Source organism: Pelodiscus sinensis, chromosome 2 (genome assembly GCF_049634645.1).
Source record: "Pelodiscus sinensis isolate JC-2024 chromosome 2, ASM4963464v1, whole genome shotgun sequence".
NCBI lineage: Eukaryota > Metazoa > Chordata > Testudines > Trionychidae > Pelodiscus > Pelodiscus sinensis.
The window spans coordinates 147,673,394-147,694,009 of NC_134712.1; the positions used below are offsets into that span (position 1 = coordinate 147,673,394).

General features: G+C 46.2%; 2 protein-coding genes across 4 annotated transcripts; one reads left to right on the forward strand and one right to left on the reverse strand.

Annotated features, from left to right (window-relative positions):
- Nucleotides 1-2,210: 2,210 nt before the first annotated feature.
- On the reverse strand, nucleotides 2,211-12,039 carry SEC61B (SEC61 translocon subunit beta). The gene is made up of 4 exons (XM_075921602.1): nucleotides 11,623-12,039; nucleotides 11,436-11,533; nucleotides 10,759-10,860; nucleotides 2,211-2,586 (listed from the first exon to the last, which is right to left on the reverse strand). Exons 1-4 carry the CDS (start codon nucleotides 11,623-11,625, stop codon nucleotides 2,499-2,501), a joined length of 291 nt encoding a protein of 96 aa, XP_075777717.1. The 5' UTR covers nucleotides 11,626-12,039; the 3' UTR covers nucleotides 2,211-2,498.
- On the forward strand, nucleotides 12,035-14,565 carry ALG2 (ALG2 alpha-1,3/1,6-mannosyltransferase). 3 transcript variants are annotated; one of them, XM_075921600.1, is made up of 2 exons: nucleotides 12,035-12,428; nucleotides 13,533-14,565. In XM_075921600.1, the coding sequence occupies exons 1-2, from the start codon at nucleotides 12,111-12,113 to the stop codon at nucleotides 14,433-14,435; spliced, it is 1,221 nt and encodes a 406-aa protein (XP_075777715.1). In that variant the 5' UTR covers nucleotides 12,035-12,110; the 3' UTR covers nucleotides 14,436-14,565. The 3 variants fall into 3 exon arrangements, with proteins under 3 accessions (XP_075777715.1, XP_075777716.1, XP_006113092.3); XM_075921601.1 differs by lacking the exon at nucleotides 12,035-12,428 and adding an exon at nucleotides 12,454-12,874; XM_006113030.4 differs by lacking the exon at nucleotides 12,035-12,428 and adding an exon at nucleotides 12,455-12,802.
- The last annotated feature ends 6,051 nt before the right edge of the window (nucleotides 14,566-20,616 follow it).

Consider the following 20,616-nt stretch of genomic DNA (forward strand, 5'->3'; position numbering starts at 1 on the left):
TCAGACCCTGTTCCTTGGTTTATATTTTTGGAGTCAGAGACTACATTATATTCACATTAGAGATGTAAAGTAAAGGGGAGACATTACAATTTTCAATGACATGCCTGCAGGTCCATAGGAATATTATTTTTTTTCTTCATTAAGGTGCCACATACTTCAGGAAGGGTGTCATTTCTGACTCTCACAATGGTGAAGATGTTAGAACTTCCTGGAGCACCTATACCACTCCATTGTTTACCACTTAGCCTGAAGGCAAGGGAGCAATAGGGCAGCTACGTGCTGGATCAACTGACTTTTCAGGCCAGATCTGGCCCACCCCTGGTCTTGGCAGATTACTTAATGATCTTTCTAAATGTTATTCGTATAATTAGTAACTATCGTAAAATGCTTTGATCAAAAGCACTATATAAAACCCTTAACTATTAACTTTTTTTGGTTCTGCAAATAAAAGCGCAGAAATTCACATTTTAATACAAGTAGTCAGACCTTATAATGTGATAGATGTGCCTGTTTTTGGAAGCACAGTTCATGGCAATACAGTGTAATGTTTGTCAGCTTTACCCTGAAGGTCAGGTTCTGCATTCATCTTGCTTCTGTATTTGGACTTGAGGGCAATAAATCATGAAAATTTTGTCTTGCAAGGTACATAATAGCAAATGGCATCAGAAAACACACTGCTTTGTCTACAAGTTCTGGGGACTCTCCAGTTCTTTGAATCCAAAACTCAGTTAGGAAACTCTAAATTCTGACTGTAAGGTTTCATCATAAGAAAGTTTCAACAAGAACTCTTGTATCTTACTGGATAAACAGGAGGGCCGCTCACTGAATTCAATTCCAAAAGAATTATGTAACTGGTTGTCTGGTTTAGTTCCTATTGGAAAGTAATCCTCAGACTGTTGCTTAAGAGCAAAAAGATGTTTTTTGATGTAATTGGTTTTGGTCAACAACCAGCTCATTTTCAGGCATAAAATCTGCCTGAAAATATGTAACCTCAGCCAGAACGATCCACAGACCGCTTGAACGGATCTTGCTGACCATTGGTGCTCCACAGACTACAGTAGGGATGTTAAATTTAGTTTAATCAGTTAATTGGCCACTCAATAGATTTTTCCATTGACAAGTCAATAAGCCAGGGAGCTGCAGCAGGGTTAGCTCCCTCCTTGGAAGCTAACCCCATTGTGGCTCTGCCTTTTAAATGTATTAAGAGCTAGCAGGCTCCTAATACACTTAAAAAGCTGAAGTGTAGCAAGTGGAATCCAGCTTGAGCCAGGACAGCTGAAACATAATAAAGCTGGAGCGCAGGGGCAGGATCCAGCCCAAGCCAGGAATCAGCTGTCCTGGCTCACGCTACCCCCGCTGCCAGTAGGCTTTTAATACATTTAAAAAGCAGAGGCACAGTGTCTGGGACTGGGTGCGAGCCGCTACCCTCCTGCCTCCCATGAAGAGGGTGCTGGGGGGGGAAAAAGCTGGCTTTTAAAGCCAGCTCCCTCCCCTTGCGACCTCTGACAGAAACAGCAAGGGGGGGGAGGGGAGCAAGTAGTCACTTACATCCCTAGACTACAGTTTGAGAACCTCTAGACAAGATGATCATTATAAAATCTGTAAGTCTATGCTGCTGTAGCCAACTACTCAAAGGCAGCACTTTTACTCAGGTAGCCAAGAAACCACAAACCATATATTTAGGCTCTCCTACTATTATTTTATTTGCATCTGGCTAGGCAAGTTCAAAAAGGAGCCTTAGCAAGGGCAATGGGCTAAAATTCTACCCAACACTGAGGGGAACAAATAAGTAAATCAGTCATTCAAGAGTTTTACATTGAACAGTATGAGTAATTCTAATTGTAGCTCTGAGGGGGGAGATGGGAAAATGCTGCTCAGTGGTCCAAAGTAGGCTCATTACATGATCTGTTGCTGTGGAACGCCATAATCAAAAGGGTGGAACAATCCACCAGCACACTTATCACAGTATGTTTTAAAGCACCAAGTGCATTCACATATGTGATTTGAAACATTTTCATGTATCACAAATTTTGTTCCAAAAACAATTCTCTGATGAAAGATTTTATTTTCTACATAAGATTGTACAGTATGTAAAATTCTATTATGAGCTATTGTTATACCATTGTTTACTCAAAACTATGGAGAAAGCTCTTTAGAATAGCTCACGACTGTGCTGCATTGAAAGGAAAGAGGAACAGAGAATACATTGCTTCAATTTACATATACACATTTTATTTTAAGACCTGTAATTTGTCTATAGCCAAACATACAAAGTCCATAGCCAAACATACAGTGACCTGTGATAGCAAAGCTTCAAAACCTGCACAAACAGAAAAATTTAACAGTTCATTCAACACCAAATAAAAGTGACAATGGATTCCTCAATAGTGATATCGGAAGCTTTCCAAATATTCTCTCTCCATGAGCAAACAAAAATCCTCCTTACTTTTGGTCCAAGATGTAGGCTTTAAATGGCAGACACATAGATGGTATTGAGTCTATGAGCGTGTGTACTTGCCCCAGATATGCAACATAAACACAGAAGCAATGAAGAGGAGACTCATAACCAAAACTGGAACAGGACCACTAGAAACAAACAAAAAAGTTGGTTAATCTCAATAATATATAAAAAAATAACTTGTTCTGAAGTTTAGGTAGAACCAGCTAAATCAATTTCAAATCAATTTAATTTGTAAATACACAGACTTAATAACAAAGTTCTCTCCTGAACCCACTCCACAATCCCCACTAAATAAGAGTGATGAGGATCATTGTGTCATCTAGAGCAAAGGTGTTAATACATTAGAAGAATTTAGGTTTTAATAGTGTAAGTTACTCCTTTCAGATTATCAAAACTAAGAATCATTTTCTCAGAATTGGTATCTGCCACATTAAGTTGGAAATCTAAGATTTAATTTTTAATAGCTCAGCTTTGAATTGCTGAAAGGATATGAATGATTCCATTTGTATTGGAAATAATTACAGAAGTATTTAATAGGGCTGTCAATTGATCTGGGTTAATGCCGGAGATTAATGCGGGACAGGAATAATGCATTCATTTTTTAAATATGTTAATCGCAGGTGTTAATGCTGCACTGCCCCTTTGAAGTGCCACTGTGGTGCTTTAAAGGGGTAGCGCATTAGAAACTGGGGATCAGCTTGGGACTCCAGCTGATCCCAGGCTCCATGCAGCACTGCCCATTGAAACACCACCATGCATGATTAAAAAGCGTCATCGTGCAATTACATTTTTAAAATCACTTGACAGACCTAGTATTTAATCATTTACTGCTAATCACCTGTTGAAAACAGGATCGTAGTACTCTCAAACTGTAAACTTTATCACCCCTTTTTTAAATTCAGGTTTCTGCCTCCCATTCTGGTGGGTTTACTACTGAGTTAGGGGCCCAAGCATACTTGTATATAAATAGCAGCTAGTCAAACTTAGGTTCAAAATTAAAATATTTTAGCTTGGCAAGTAATTTATAGCCAAATCCCCAATTTTAAGAAGTCAACAGAATGTAAAATGAAGTGAAGCAACAGATACAATCATTTTTAAGTAGGCTTTTTATATTGGTTATATCAGTTTTAGTTTGATTAAATTTACTGCACGTGGCAATGAAAAATTCACAAGTGGAAGTTCTGTCCATTAAAACTTCTAATCTGAACTTCGTGTGGAAATCTTTTATGCTTGCTAATTCTATTTTTAAGAAGTTATAATTAGAGTATATTTTTGGAAAGTCTCTCCATTTCAATTTTAGACAATGTTAAGCTGGCTGTTCTATGCAGTGACTAGTCTGAAAGGGATTCCAAACAAATTAACATGTGTGTTCTATTACACAATAAAAACATCATTTTCTTACTGTACATCTCATTAATGAAAGAAAATCAGATACAGAGTTTAAGGCAGTATCATAACATTAAGACATCCAAAATTTTAAACCATAATAAGCACTACAGATTTCCAAAAGTATAAGAGTTTTTATGAAGCAGATATTACTTGAACACAAGGTGAGAATGCAACTGAAGCTACTGGCTTCAAGATTTTTCAACTACTCAGGCAATTTTCTGATTCACAGGTTTCTGAAGGTCATCAATTCTCAAACTGTTTTAAATCATAATTGCTATACACTGTGCATAGTCCAGTTTGGCATTTGTACAGAACTCTGAATTGTATCTAACAATAGAGATATGTAGAAGCATTTACTAATCCAAATAATTGTAAAAAAGCACTTATTTTAGTTTTCAATTCCACAGTGCAATTCCATACAAAACTTTTGAACCATTTTCCCCATCTTCACAATCTACTTCCAGACCCTAAAAGTACAAATATGAATACATAAAAATTAAAGAAGCCTATGATATTCCACAATTATAAAAACAAAACAAAAACTCCCCTCAAATATATTTAACTTGCCACTTAAATCAATAAATCATTCTCACTCATTAAAATATAAATCATCTTCAGACTATTCCTATTTTTCATCCTTTCCAAAAGTACAACAGGTGATCTATTCACTGAATAATTATAAATGTATCACATTTCAGTTAAGACAGATTGGTTCTTCCTCATTTATGGGAACACTAAGGGTACGTCTAAACTACATGGTTCCGTTGACGGAGCCATGTAGATTTGTTTATTTGGCAAAGGGAAATGAAGCCGCAATTTAAATAATCGCGGCTTCATTTACATTTACATGGCTGCCGCACTGAGCCGACAAACAGCTGGTTAGCTGTTTGTCGGCTCAGCGCGCTAGTCTGGACGCTCCCCTGCTGACATGAAAGCCTTTTATCGACATCCCCCGTAAACCTCATCCTACGAGGCATAAGGGGGATGTCGATAAAGGGCTTTCAGGTCAGCGCGGAGCGTCCAGACTAGCGCGCTGAGCTGGTAAACAGCTGATCAGCTGTTTGTCGGCTCAGCGCAGCAGCCATGTAAATTTAAATGAAGCCGCGATTATTTAAGTCGCGGCTTCATTTCCCTTTGCCTATCTGTCTAATCTACATGCCTCCATCGACGGAGGCATGTAGTCTACACGCACCCAGACTGTTTTCTCTAATAACTCTGATCTCTAGTTGGGGCTAGTGTCAACATACTTTTGTATTTCATTTTAGACTTGTCAAGAAGCCTAGCTTAGTCTCAAGTTTTTTAAATAGGGGGAAATACTCTAAAAGCGGTTTTTGTGATCTGTGGTATCCAACAATAGCTCTTGAGCTGAATATGGCTCAATACGAAACCAAATATGCCTCTTTTGACATTCCCAAAACAAGTGCAACTTTTTTAGATTAAAATTAAAAACATAGAATTTTAAAAATGCGTAATTACTCATATCAGGATGGTCTTTTTCTATCTATTTCACCTTTAACCGGTGGAGAAAGCAAGATGGTGCACCCCGGTAAGAACTGGCTACACTCTGGCAAAAGCCTACTGAGGAACTGTGCTCATTTAAAGGACCGGCTGAGGGCACGCTATAGGGTACGCACATGTGTTCCCTGTTGGGATAGTAAGAGGGACTGGTGACGGCAGCCCCCAACTGAATGCCGCTGTGTCCCCAGCCGCTGTGCTCCTAGAACAGACCCCATTGCTTAGCCACAGTAGTCCCCCGACTGCTACAACAACCCAGTCATGGCGGCCTAGCCAACAAAGCCCCAATTGACTGCAATGTCCTGTCCCTGTCCCTTAACCTGGAGCAGGCCCCAATGTCTGGCCCCCATCTAGCTGCAGGAAGGGCCGGCATGAGTAGAAGGGGAGGCTGCAATCCAGCTGTGGCAATCCTGGCCCGGCCCCTCATCCAGCCACTGCTGTCCAGGTGCAGCAGCCCAGCCAAAGTCAGGTAAGGTAATCTGGTCCCAGGGCCCCCCCACATACTCTACTTTCCATCCCATGTCCTGCAAACTGCACCTCCCACCCACTCCAATTCCCTGCCCTGAGCCCCTCCTACACTTCAACCCTGACACCCGCACCACCAGCAGCAGTCCCATTCAATAAAATCTGAGTATGTTTCATTTATGCTATTATTAATCATGTCAATTATCAATAATATTAAACTGTATGTTCTCAGTTGTGCAAATGGGCATTCTTATACTGGCTCTTTGTTGACCACTTGTGAATTTTGATGTAGTTTGGCTCTTTGGTTTGAAAAGGCTGCCAAGCCCTGCACTGGCCACATGTGGCCATCTGGCCAGTTGAGTGCAGCTAGGTGGCTTTATTTTAGAATAATGTGGCTAGTTCACTATAGCAGTAGCCACTATAGTGGCTAATGCTTCAGAACTGGTTGGACACCTTGGCTCTAGATCAATATGATCAACGTGAGATATTCGTTTGTTTGGTGTTTAAGAACCAATTTGTTGTGTCTCAATGTAAGTTCACAATTAGGAAGATTTACAAACCTGATGGAAAGTAGCTGCTCCTACTGGTAAAACTAATTTTATAAACGTGCTTTCTGAACTGACTTCACTGTAATCTGACAAACACAATAGCCAAAAAAAAATAAGGATTGTGTCAATGTATGTGAAACATGCAGATACATTTAAGCTAACTTAATTAATACACAGTGGTGGGAAAGGAACTTGACCATACTGACATCTTGGTATGAAAACTTAGGTTTTTTTTCCTGTACTAGCTTTAAAAAAAAAATACTTTGGTGCAAATATATTAGAATTTAGTTGCAGACAAACTTGACCTCCTTAAGTCAAGTGGTTCCCTTTTTATGAATCTGCATCTGACAGATCTTATATAAGCTGTCTCTTCATAAATACATGCAAAACCAAAGATTCCAAAGTGCATTAGTCTTCAAGGAAGAACTTGGTACCTTGCTAGTTATGATCACTGTTAGGGAGTTATAAACTTCAGTAAAGAAAATGTGTACTAATATTTCTGAAGCACAATCTACTACATCTATATTATACCAGAATGCTAATACTCAGGAACATTCCTGGCTAGAAGTAGTCTGATTACAAAAAAAACGCCTACTCAATACTGATAAATCATTACATCTTTCCATTGCAGTTCAATTTTATGAAAGATCCTTCCTGGAGTCTAGGAGATCAACCATTATCCCCACCAACACACATATGCTTCTCACCCTCATTGATCTCAATATTTTCTCTGACTAGCCAGATGAATTCCCTTATTACAAGTAACATTAAATAACCAAAGCAGCGATGTGATTTCTATAGCTCCCTGCCCTGGTCAACATCATTGGCATCAACTTTGATTTTCTACCCAATCTAGTTTTACCAAAACCAAACCATTCTACTCAAGATTTCTATTACATAATCTTGACATTTTCACAGTGATCACAGGCGAGTACCACAAAAGAAGGGTAATAAGGTCCAAGCAAACTATTTTGCTCCAACTATTCTTCCCATTAAAACGTTTCCCCCTCCCCCCGCCATGTTGATTCATAACTTCTTAAAACGTTTAAAGCTTCAATACTTCATTTACGTTCCTCAACAGAAAGTGTTCTGAATAATTCAAGCATTCACATTTGAGATAACTTTTTCTGAGAGTGATCAGGCATTCAGTGAAAATGTTCAAAAGCTATTTGGTATTACAACCTGTGATTTACTTGGATTGCAGGCCATACCCATGTTTCCTCTAATTTTTGTGTACACATGTGTGGAATGAATTTTGTTGTGTGCACCAATATAAAGGTGATGTGTGGCAAAGGTGGGGCTGAGGGATTCAGAGTGTGGAAGGAGGCTCTAGGGGGGCAAGGAATCCAGCAGAGGGCGAAGGCTCCGAGGTGGGGCTGGAGATGAGGGCTAGGGTGCATGGGATGAGCGCTCTAGGGTAGAGCCGAGAATACGGTGTACAGGGTATGCGAGGGGACTCATGCTGCAGCAGAGAGAGATGACTCCCATCAGTCTTCTCTCACCACAGCAACTTGGGGACAAGCATCTCTCTCCCCTCCTGTGCAGCCCTTGATAGCCTGCTATACAGCAGTGCAGCTCTCAGGGAACTTGGGTCCACACACCAAGCAACATGCTTTTTACAAAGGAACCTTGTTGAGCCACTGATGAACTGCACCTGGGTGTTACAGTGCCAGTGCAGCCCCAACATAAGTGTTTCATCCAGAGGGAAAGGGAGAAGCTTTTCAGAAACAGGGTCCTATAGTTTGTCTGCTGAACTAGTGACTAGCAGAGAATGGAGGCAGGAGTTAGTGAAATTCTAATGCTGCAGATCATAATCTATGGGTCGGAGAAGAGGGCAGCACTGACCTTCCAGCACTGAGGAAGCCTGATAAGGGCTTATATTAATCAGGTAGTGACCACTCTCACTTAGACAGGCAAGACATCAAAGGAACCCCAGCAAGTTTCTTTGCAGTGAATGTTTTAACGATTCTCCCTTAGACCTACATACTGTTATTAATAAGGATGTTAAGGAGCAGGTATTTGGCTAATCATGTAGTTGATACAAATATACTGACTACATGATTAGTAGATAAGGGGAGGCACTGTGCAGAGCCACAGCAGGGGTAGCTCCCGGAGCTGGAGGGCGCCAGGACTGAGCGGTCCCAGCTCACGTGGGTCTGGGACTGATGCAACTCTGCCTCCTCTGCGACTCCTCTCCCCACACCACCCAGACAGTGTTGGAGGGGGGAGGGGGGGGGGGAAATGGCTTTCAAGCCAGCTCCCTCCAGCACTGGCTCCTGTCCCCTCCCCCCACTACCTCTGATATACAGGCAGCAAAGGGGGAGGAAGGAAATTAGTTGTCGACTAATCTGCTACTCTTTTACATCCCTAGTTACTACCACATGCAAAAATTCCTGGTTCAGTTGTCTAAGTTCTTATCTTTACCAATTGCTTGTGAGAGTCACAAATACACTAGGAGAAAAGAACATTTCCTTGTGGATATGGATTTTTGTCATTTTGATGAGGTGGGAACAGTCGCTTCTATCAGGATTGGTAATTTCCCAGGAAAAACTACTTTAGGTCAGAGTGCTGGTAAATACTAGTTTAAATCGGGACAATGAAAAAAAAATTAGAATATACTGGAGGACTATTACTGAAAAATATTTAGCAATCTGATAATAGTTTTGCAGTAATATGGTCTGTTTAATTATGAAAACAAAATAAAGCACCTCAATCAAAAGTCATATGCTATTGCCCTGGCTATTTCAAACAAAAATGTCTGATTCTGGGAATTTCCCCTTTATTTACTAATCAAGACTAGGTATTTGTTTAGAAAAGGGGGAATTCCCAGATTCAGAAGTTTCCATTTGTTTAAGGTAAACTGCCATACTAACTCCCCACCTCCAAACTGTGTAGCTGAAGGGTAGGCAATAACCCAGAGGCAGTTGACCAGAGTTAGTCCCGGATGGGCCCTGGCACTTTATTTACCTGCGCATCCGCAGGTACAGCTGCTTGAAGCTCCCTTTGGCTGCGGGATCACTGTTCCCGGCCAATGGGATTTGCAGGAACCATCGCAGACTGGGACAGTGCTGTATCAGAGGCTGCAGCACTGGGGCAAAGGGAAGATGTGCCTCCTTCCTTCCCTAAGTTATACCAGTGGTGGGCAACCTGCAGCCCATCAGGGTAATATACTGGCAGGCCATGAGACGTTTTATTGACGTTGGTTGACCAGCACTTCCCGCAGCTCCCATTGACCAGGAACAGCAAACTGCAGCCACTGGGAGCTTTGAGATGCCTTGTCTGAGGACAGTCAACATCAACAAAATGTCTTGTGGTCTGCCAGCACATTATTCTGATGGGCTGTGTGTGAACCATAGGCCGCAAGTTATCCACCACTGCCTTAGAAAATTAAACTTAGAAAAGTATTTTTGTAATCACCATCAGCCGGATTAAAAGAATGCCAAGGATCTGTAAAAACCTAAATCCCAAGTGACACAGCACGGAAAAAACAACATGAATGGAAACTCATATTAAAAGTTGGCCACATTATCTTAGGATTCAGAGTGGTTGTAGAGCTTGAAGATAATGGTGAGCTCACTTTTTGACAGCCAGCTGCAGCATCTGCCTCTTTCTGATTATCAAAGATAGCCGAGAGGGTACACACGGAAGGAAACGGGTGTAATGGGCAAAAAGACTGATTAAAAGCACCTTAGTCCTCTGTTGTAAGGATGAAGAAACTTAAGATAGGGAGAAAATATGTAACAATAGAACAAAATTGTGCAGTATGTGTCAGCCCAAGCTAAAAATGTTAGCTTTTTAACATCAGCACGTGTTAAAGACTTCTTCGCTTCATTATGTTTAACTCAAGACCTGTGGTTAATGAAGTTAATGTCTGACGGATCCCATTAGCAGTGAATTGCTTCTGTATGTATATATTATTTCCAACTGCAAATGATATATATAGATATATAATGGTTCGGTATTTCTGCGAAGTGTTTTTATTGAATAAAACCCCAGAAAAATATAAATAATGAAGTCTTAGAGCTTAAATCTGAAACTACTTATACATGTGCTTTACTACTCTGAGTAACCCCTTTTGATTTCTGTGGGACTGTTCATAATATTCAATCAATGCACATGCCATGTCTGCAAGCTGGGGAAAAAACAATTCAAGCAGTCTCTTGACTGGATTGCATTCAACTTAAACATCTACCGACAGAATTAATCTTTCACATTTTCATAACCAGATCTCCTCAAGGCATTCCTTCTGGCTTATCTAAGCAACTGTGGTTTTTCCACATTTTTAATGCACAATATGAAGGCCAGAACAAATGACCTCTGGAGCTCCGACTACAGTGTCTAGACTTAAAACAACACACTCTTGCTGCTTCTTTGACTTACACTTTGAGCCCTGGGGAGTCCTCTGTGTAGAATCTCCACATGCCGCCAGTGCCTGCGGATGTAGTACGGCCCGCACTTCTAGTCCCACAGCTGGCATTTTTCCTTCAAAGGAAAGGCAGGGGAATCAGCACCTAACCTGCATTAGCCCTCAGCTGAGCACCCAACCACCAGCGTTCCAAGGGTAGGGATATAAAATCTTGTTTAACTAAGACAGCAGGCTAACTGATGAAATGGTGGGGAAGAAAGTGGCAGGTTGAGGCGAAGGAGGGGGGCACTGCCAACTGCCTCCATGGGCAAGGAGTCGGCAGCCCCCCAGAGTAGGTCTGAGGTGACCACGGGGCTACGGGTAACAGTTAGCCTTTACCCTGCAAGCATCACCTGTGAAGACTGACACTTACCAGGTAAGGGGTTAGCCCCTCTCACCCCTATCCCAAAGGCCCATTGTGAAGCTCCCCGCCCAGCCCATTTCTGCAGCTCGCAGACCGAGGGCCAGGCCGGGGCTGCCCTTAGCCACAGAAGAGGGGAGACGGTTCCTCTCACCCCGTGGGCCGCTCCGGGCCTGGCACAGCGGGCAGCGGCGCCCAGCTGCTGGGGTGCCAGCCCGAGCGCAGGGCGGGAGGGGCGAGCCCCGAGCTCGGTATTCGGCCGGGCCCCGCAGGGGGCGGCGCAGCAGGTACCTTTGCCGGACTGTGGATCCCGCCGCTCGAGGCGCCACCGCTTTGCTGGGGGAGCGGCTGGAGGCGCCGACGTTGGTGCCGCTGGGGTTGGGCCCGGGCTGCGGAGAGAAACAGACAGCGCGTGAGGCGGGAGCGGCCCGAGCCCCGGCCTGGGGAGTGGGGAGGGGTCGGGGTCTCGCGCTCTCACCATGGCAACGACTTGGGGTTCAGAGAAGCGCGCGCAAGTCTCACACGTCCGCCGTCTCCAAAACTCGGTACGTCGGCAGCAGCGGGTCCTTCAGCAGCGACGTTCCAAGTGCCCCGCCCCTAGGACCTCTCCCTTTCTGGGTCTGCCAGGACCCCGCGGTTGCCTCGCTACTGCCTGACTCCAGTTCCCTCTCAGGAGACGTTTTCCGGAGACGGTATCCCAACCCAGTGCTCCAGCCGACCTAGTCCCGGGTCCCTTCCTCTGCCCGACGCCCGCTTGAAACGGAGACACGGCAGAACGCATGGCCTAAGGCAGCAGGCAGCGCTAAGACACCTATAGGGACTAAGGCTGATGTGTCCCTAGCTAGACGCTTTAGCCAGAGGCGGAGCTGCGCATGCGCTCTCCGCAACGACACGTGGACAAGTTTAGCATCACTTCTTCACCCGTAAGCGGGCTCCGCCTCCTGTCCGGAGGGTGCGCGCGCCAGCATGGCAGGGAGCCCGGGCCCGTCCGTGTTGTTCCTGCACCCGGACCTGGGCCTGGGCGGCGCTGAGCGGCTGGTGGTGGATGCGGCGCTGGCGCTGCAGGCGCGCGGCTGCCGCGTGCAGATCTGGACCGCGCACTACGACCCCGCGCGCTGCTTCTCGGAGACGCGCGGCCTGGCGGTGCGGAGCGCGGGCGACTGGCTGCCGCGCAGCTTCCTGGGGCGGGGCCACGCGCTCTGCGCCGCGCTGCGCATGGCCTACGTGGCCCTCTACGTGCTGCTGCTGAGCGGGGAGGAGATGGACGTGTTCGTGTGCGACCAGGTGCGGGGGAGAGGAAGGGGGCGTGGCCAGCAGGGGGCCAGGCGCACGTGCTGGGCGAGGCGCGAGGCGCTGGCGCGGGAGCAGCCGTTACCCGCCTGCCGGGGTCCTCGTGAGCCCGCCCCCCCCCCCCCAGCTGCGCGAGCTCGATGTGCAGCCGGGACCAGCCTGGCACCAGGGAAGCAGCAGCCTCTGGCTCGTGCCCCACCCCAGACGTGGCAGGAGCAGTGGGGGGCAGGTCTCTGTGGGGCCGGCCGCCCCCTGCGGGCGTTAGCGAGGGGCTGCGACCCGGAGCCTGTGGGCGCTGCCCAGCCCAGCCCCGGCCTGTGCCCGTCGGTCGCCTCCGTGAGGCTGACTCCTGGCCAGGCGTCTTGCTGGTGAGGGAAGGCAGGAGCGACTGTGAGGAGCCTGGCCGCTGGCTCGCCTCTCCCTGGGCAAACCAGGGAAATGTGAGTGGTGTCGGGCATCACCAGCGTCTGAATTCCCACTTGTGAGGCTCCTGCTGTGATAATAAACAGGGATTCAGTGAAATGGACCAGGCACCCACATTTCCCCTGCAGTGAAAATGTTGGTCAGAATCCATGGCTGTGTCTACACTGGGCCACTTATTCCGGAAAAGCAGCCGCTTTTCCGGAATACGCTGCGAGCTGTCTACACTGGCCCTTGAATTTCTGGGAAAGCAACCATGCTCTACTGTACAAAATCAGCCGCTATTCCGGAAAAGCTATGCTGCTCCCGCTCGGGCACAAGTCCTTATTCCGGAACACTGTTCCGGAAAAGGGCCAGTGTAGACAGCCCAGTAGTCTTTTCCAGAAAAAAGCCCCGATCGCGAAAATGACGATTGGGGCTCTTTTCTGGAAAAGCGCGTCTACATGGCCACAGATGCTTTTCCGGAAAAAGGGCTTTTCCAGAAAAGCAGCCTGCCAATGTAAACGCTCCTTTTCCGGAAATACTTATAACGAAAACTATTCTGTTTTAAGCATTTCCGGAAATTCATGCCAGTGTAGACACAGCCCATAGGTGTAGCTGTTGAATCGATCTTATTGTAGAAGTTGGAATTAAATAATATTTTCTCTTATTCTCACCCTCACCCCGGGGTTTGTCTAGGTGTCTGCTTGTATCCCGATTCTCAGACTGGCAAGAACTCCTAAGAAGGTTTTGTTTTACTGTCACTTTCCTGACCAGCTTCTGACCAAGAGAGAATCTTTTCTTAAGCGCATCTATAGAGCACCACTTGACTGGCTGGAAGAGTATACTACTGGTATGGCAGATTGCATTGTTGTCAACAGCAGTTTTACAGCAAATGTCTTCAAGGATACATTTACATCCTTAAATCACATTAAACCTGATGTCCTGTACCCTTCTTTAAATGTCAGTACCTTTGAAACTATTGTTCCTGCAGATATAGCTAATATAATTCCCCAAGGGAGAAAATACTTGTTTCTTTCAATCAATAGATTTGAAAGGAAAAAAAACTTAGCATTAGCTCTGGAAGCATTACATGATCTTCGTGGAAGGCTCAGTGCTCAAGAGTGGAATGAAGTTCATCTAGTTTTGGCTGGTGGTTATGATGAAAGGGTTTCGGAAAATGTGGAACATTATGAAGAGCTGAAGAATATTGCGTCCAAGCTTAATATTAGCAAGCAAGTCACTTTTGTTAGGTCTTTTTCAGATGAACAAAAAATCGCTCTTTTTAATAATGCTGTGTGTGTGCTTTATACGCCAAGCAATGAACACTTTGGCATAGTACCTTTGGAGGCTATGTATATGAGATGTCCAGTGATAGCAGTTAATTCAGGTGGTCCTTTGGAATCTGTTGTAAATAATGTTACAGGATTTTTGTGCGAACCTCTTCCAACGCAGTTTTCTGAGGCCATGGAAAAATTTGTGAAAGACTCTGCCTTAAAGAATACAATGGGAACAGCTGGAAGAATGAGAGTTACCAAAAATTTTTCATCATCAGCATTTTCAGAACAGCTGCACCAATACATATGTAGATTAACACAATAGCAGATACACTTACTGTAATTTACTGTTGTCATATTTCTGGTTTGTGTATGAGATGGTTCAACTAATAGCTAGGCTAACACATATGCTGGAGTATTTAAAAAATGTAAATTGAATTAAATCTTTAAACTACCCTTTTCCCCCATTTTTTTTCCCCCATTCCCTTTACAGTTGTATGCGATAGTGCTGGGTCATGCAAAAATGGTAATTTGAATATTTTTCCTACACTCAGGACATCAAAAATTGAGGTTTTAGAAGGTACAGGTTAGACCTCCCTGGTCCAGCACCCTCAGGACTTCACTAATCCTGGATGAGGGATTTTTCTGGATCAGGGGAGGTCATTTCTCCCCCCTCCCCCGCAGCCCTCCTACCTCCTGCCCTGCCTTGCCACCCCCACCTGGTTCCTCCAGGCAGCCCTGCTGAGTCTCGTGCTGAGCTCCCTGTTCCCTACAATTTCCCTCCTCCCGCAGCCCAGCTGAGCTGCATGCCAGCTCTCTCCCCTCCCCCAGCCCAGCTGAGCCATGCAGCAGTTTCCTGGCCCTGCTCCACAGTCCTATAGGGCAATGTGCTGCCTCCTGCCCCCCCAATGGGCCATGCTTCTGAACCACCACCGCCACTCCCTGCAGTGCGCCAGAACGTTCTGATCAGGGCATTTGTGGTCCTGTGGGACCACAGATGTTGCTGAAACAGAGTCCTAGTTTATAGAGGTGCAACCTGTAGTATGTATTTCCCATGTCTTTTTGTCCCTCGGACATGAGGGTAGCAAGGCTTCCTGGGACGTCTGTGTGTCTGCGGCAAAGTGCTCACTGTGTAGGCAACAGGTGGCCTTGCTTGAAGCACATCACCATTGTCTGAACCGAGCCATTTGGTGTTGGCTCACAGATTAGGGCTAGGCTTCATACACAGTGTCTCCTGGAATGACTACCCTTTTCACTTATCTTCACAACTGGACCAGCTGTGAGCATAGTGGCTGTGTCTAGGCTACATGCCTCTGTCGTCAGAGGCATGTAGATTAGACACATAGGCAAAGGCAAATGAAGCCGCGATTTAAATGATCGCGGCTTCATTTAAATTTACATGGCTGCTGCGCTGAGCCGACAAACAGCTGATCAGCTGTTTGTCCGCTTAGCGCGCTAGTCTGGACGCTCCTCTGCCGACATCAAAGCCCTTTGTCGGCAGCCCTGTTATTCCTCGTGGGATGAGGTTTACCGGGGCTGCCGACAAAGGGCTTTGATGTCGATGGGAGCATCCAGACTAGCGCGCTGAGCGGACAAACAGCTGATCAGCTGTTTGTCGGCTCAGTGCGGCAGCCATGTAAATGTAAATGAAGCCGCGATCATTTAAATCGCGGCTTCATTTGCCTTTGCCAAAACAACAAATCTACATGCCTCTGACGAGAGAGGCATGTAGTTTAGACATACCCAGTGTGTCCAACAGCTCCCACGCCATCCTCCTGACCCTGCGAGACCTGCAGGCACAGGTGATCCCAAGATGAACTGGTGTGGAAACACCTTGAGTGCCTGCGTGCACTCCATTGTAGTTTTGAGCAGGAGGATTGCCATGCTGACTGGGAGCTGTGGTACACCATCTGGGAGCAGCTGTCCCGGCAGCACGAGACCATGTGCATGGCATTTACCAATGCCATTGAGCGCTTGGTTGCTGCCATTAAGCAGTCCAGCAGCCACCCTCCAGCACCTGCTTCCCCCCAACTCCCTCCTGCACCTGCTCCCCTGGCTTTTTCTCCTAGTCCCTCCTCCCTGCCTAAGGCTGCTGAGGGTTGCGCACACAAGGCGGTGGAACCTCTCCAGCAGCTGAAGCATTCAGACACACCTGAGACAGGTGCCACTCCCAGCTCCATCCCTGTGCCCTTCCTCCCCCGTCCCAGGTTCTTTCACCAGTCCCTCCCCAGTTATATATTCCCCAAATAAAAATTACTGAGTTTATTTCATACAAAAAGTCTGATTTATTTTATTTGCAGAGGAAGGGACAGGTGGGGGAGGAAAGGCACAGAGGAATAATGCAGAAGCCCTTTGTGGAGAGGCCTGGGGAGAGTCTCAAGTGACCTTGTCAGAATCACTCTCTCAGGGCTTCTGGGATGAGCCCAGCCCGAAGATGGGCTTGCCAGATGGCAGCACTGTGTGGCTGATCAAAAGCCCTGGTGAGCTGCCCAGTCTCTGTCCCCCACCCTGGCAGGAAAGACTCTCCCTTGTTTTCACAAAGGTGGTGGAACACAACAGGCTGCTGGGGGATGCTCTGGTCGCTGAAGTCCAAGCGGATGAGGAAGCTCTGGAACCTCCCCTTGAGGCAGCCGAAGGCACCCTCCACAACAATGCGGCACCTGCTGAGCCCAGTGTTGAAATGTTCTTTCGTGGGGTCTATGTGGCCCATTAAGGGGTTCATTAGCCAGGGGAAGAAAAGTTACGCTGCATCACTCATGATGTAGATGGGAATATCAACTTTCCCATCCATGATGGTGAGATCGGGGGGAAACGGCCAGCGTGAACCATCTGGAAGAGGTTGGTGTTCCTGAATATGCAGACATCATGCGCCTTTCCTGACTACCTGATGTAAATGTCCATGAATGTCCCTATGGTCCACAAGGGCCTGTGGCATTATTGAAAAGGACACTTTCCTATTGCTAAAGTCTGAGGCACCGTGGTTGCGGACAAAAGTTGGAATGTGGGTGCCATCAATGTCCTCCCCGCAGTTGGGGAAGCCCCTGGCAGCAAAGCCAGTGATGATGTTGTCCACGTCGCCCAGGGTGATGATCCTCTGCAGCAGGATGGCCTTCACCACCTGTAGAAACATAAAATTACACGGTTGCCAGAGTCCTTGAGAGTTCCCCAAGTCCAAGCCCCTTCCCACAGCAGGAGCAACTCCAACTAAACCATCCCAGGCAGGGCTCTGACAATCTGGGATTGAAAAATTTATAGGGAGGGAGATTTACCTCCCTCTCCCACCAGGCAACCTATTCCAGTGCTTCACCACCCTCCTAGGCCAACTGTAAGAGAGTCAAACCTGCATAAGCACAGCCCCAACATTTGATCTCCCCATGTCGAACTGGTTCCCGATGGAGTGGTAGCTGTCCAGCATGGCAAGCTTCCATAGTGTGATGGTGACATGCTTCTGGAGGAGGATGGTGGGTCACATCCAGGTGTCCCATTGCCAGAGAGCAGGGGTGAATCACTCTCAGAGCTCTAGGAAGGTGGCCTTCAACATGCGGAAGTTCTGGAGCCACTGCTGATCGTCCCACCGCTCCATGATGATGAGGTCCCACCAGTTGGAAGCTGCAGGGCACAGTGTGCAGGAGAGGATAGAAGGGACTATGGTGCATGAGGAGCACCTGGGCCAGGGTGAGAAGGTGCCTCCTTCTGAGCTGGTCATTGTGGTCCTGTAGTACCATGAGGGCAGCCTATATAAACTACGCCAGGAGTTGCAGCAGGAGGTCTTCCTCTCCATGCTGGAAGTGCTGTGGCACCCGCAAGGGCAACCAGAGCATGCAGTGTGCGTTTGCGGTCCCTCTGGTAGGCAATGGAGAAGAGTCTGAGACACTGCTGTAGAGCCCCTTTAAGCATGCGCCCCAGCCTCAGGAAGCAGCGCCAAGAAGTGACTTCTGGGGAGCTTTAAATGTGATTCTCACTCCAATGAGTGTGGACACACTATTTCAATATAAGCCTGTGTTATTTCAGTGTGGATTTGTGGTGTCAATGCATTATTTCAAAATAGTCACTTCAGGAGTAATTGTACGGTAGTGTAGGCATAGCTTAATGCTCTGCTAAGCAGGCACCTTTTCCAATGAACTGAGACTAATAAGGATAGTAAGAGCTGAAGAAGAGGAGAGAGTTTGATGTGATTAGTGCCTATTTTGAGACAAACCCAGGCCCTTTTGTTGCATAATTTAGGTTAATTCATCTCTCAGGGCCTTGACAATAAATAATGGATCATTAAATGCCCCAGATCATATTCATTGATGTCATCTTCAACTTTAAAATGATCACAATTTTATTGAACTCACTGCTTCAAGTCATGGAAACTGGTAGTATATGTACTTAGCTGAAATTGTGGTACAGAATGGACCTCCCTGGTCCCAAGGGTGCTGGACTTGACCGGTACCAAAGGAGGGAGTTTGCTGGACCAGGGAAGGCCAATTCTGCCTATCTGCTGATGGACTCTGGGCTCTCCAGGGTCCATCCGCAGATTGGGCAGGACTCCTTCTCCTTGCTTCAAGCTCCCTGCCCCCAGGCTGCTGGCTCCTGGCTTTGCCACTGCTCCACTGCCCCAGGGGCTTGTGGCTGCAGGCCACCAGGGCTCTGCTTGCTGGGCTGGCGTGACTCTGCTGCCTCGGGACTGCTGCGACTCCACTCACTGGTGCACCCAGGCTGCCCGAGCTCCACTGCCTCTGGGTACCAGGACTGCCACTGCTCCGTAGCACTTGGGCACTGGGGCAGCCCAGACTTCGCTTCCCTGGGGTTGCTGCAGCTCCCCTTCCCCGGAGCCTCTGCAACCAGCCCCATGGCCCCTGGCTCTCTGGTGCAAGGGATCTCTGGTCTAGCAATATTTGTGATTGTGCCGTACCAGAGTCCTGGATGAAAGAGATTCAATCTGTACAATGTATGGTTTGCACTGAGTGTTGCAGTGACAAGGGGATGTACTGCATTGAGTATAAACTGTTATCCTGTTTCTGTGACAATTACAAAGGAATTAGGGAATAGTTGATGTAATAAGAGTGTAATTACAAAGCCCCCTTATATCTTTAAAAAAGAAACTTGTTTTCAGAATTTTAAGATGGCCTCTGCGGCGGGTTGGGGGAAGGAGAGAAGCCTTAGCCTTGCAAATAAACTATATTTTAGGAATGAGTAAATACTGCCCCCCGTAGTATGTTTTCAAGCAAAAGGAAATTGTTACAGGTAGTATTTTTCAAACTCCAGGAATGAAGGTACTTATAAAAAAAATGCCAAGGACTAATATTTTTAGTGTCATAGACAAAAGGAGGAGGAAAAATCCTATGACAGTTCAAAAAACTTTCTGTTGTCAAAACCTACATCTAAAATTTCTGGGTGCATTTTCACTTAGAAAACTTTATGTGAGGCATAGATGTCAGTGGGTATGAACAGATATAACTTATTATTTCCATTTCTTTGATCAGGAAAAGCTTTGTAGATACAATGATTCCTGTAATAGGGACTTCAACATGCACACTTTCTGAAGTATCTCCCTTATCCCCTTGCTCTGTGCTACCATTTCTCCTTAAGGCAGGTCTACATATGGGGCAACATCAACCTAAGTTATGCAACTCCAGCTATGTGAAAAGCATAGCTGGAGGAGACATATCAAGTTGCTGGAGGGTCTCTGCTTTTGGGGGGCTGAATGGGAGAAACTCTCCCATCAACTCCCCTTATACTTCTTGTTCCGTTGGTTTACCAGAGTTGACAAGAGCATTATCAGTGGTTAATTTAGCAGGTCTACACCTGGGGAATCAATTGCCACATTGCCAATCTCGCGGTAAGTATAGACCTGCCCTTAGACAAGAATGGCCCTTGGTCTGTTTTCCCTCCATACTGACCCAGTCTATATGGTGCTTCTCACATCCTTAAGGGCTTGTGGAACTTGGCACAGCAGACCCCATCAATGGCATATTTCTAAAATGAATCCATGTTGAGCTTTCAATCATGATATGACTACATTAGCTGGGATGGAACGTGGCCCAAGGACTTCACACATTTGGGTGTGAAAGCCTATAGCAGGGGTTGGCAACCTTTCCGAAGTGGCGTGCCAAGATTTAACTTATTCACAGAAGGGGGAATGGGGAGAGCAGAGGCAAGCTGGGTACAGTGACCATATTTTCTGCACCAGTTGCAGCTAGGCAGAACAGTTTCTTTTAAATTATGAAACAGATTAAGCATTTTAACTTTCTCATGTTAGTTTATTAAACTTCATTTTAAATAAAGTAAAATATTAAGTCCAACACAAAAGGTTTCAATGTTTTCTTTATTTATGGCAGCGGTGGGGAACATTTTTTGGGTCAGAGTTACTGACCCACAGAAAAATCAGTTGGAGACAACACACGTGAGAAGCAAAAAAACTCCTCCAACCTCCCCCCCACCTCAGCCCTCACTGATGTGGCCCCCAATTGAGACACCTCACTCCTCTGGTGCTCCAGCCTCACGAGGTGAGGGGAAGGGAC

What these genes read in the sequence shown, in the direction of transcription:
- SEC61B (XM_075921602.1), bottom strand. An exon ending in GGATCCACAGTCCGGCAAAG is followed by an intron (nt 10,861 to 11,435) that starts GTACCTGCTGCG and finishes TTTCCTTTGAAG; the next exon opens with GAAAAATGCCAGCTGTGGGA. An exon ending in GACTCCCCAGGGCTCAAAGT is followed by an intron (nt 2,587 to 10,758) that starts GTAAGTCAAAGA and finishes GTTTGTTTCTAG; the next exon opens with TGGTCCTGTTCCAGTTTTGG.
- ALG2 (XM_075921600.1), top strand. Translation starts at nt 12,111, where the DNA reads ATGGCAGGGAGCCCGGGCCCGTCCGTGTTGTTCCTGCACCCGGACCTG. An exon ending in ACGTGTTCGTGTGCGACCAG is followed by an intron (nt 12,429 to 13,532) that starts GTGCGGGGGAGA and finishes GGGTTTGTCTAG; the next exon opens with GTGTCTGCTTGTATCCCGAT.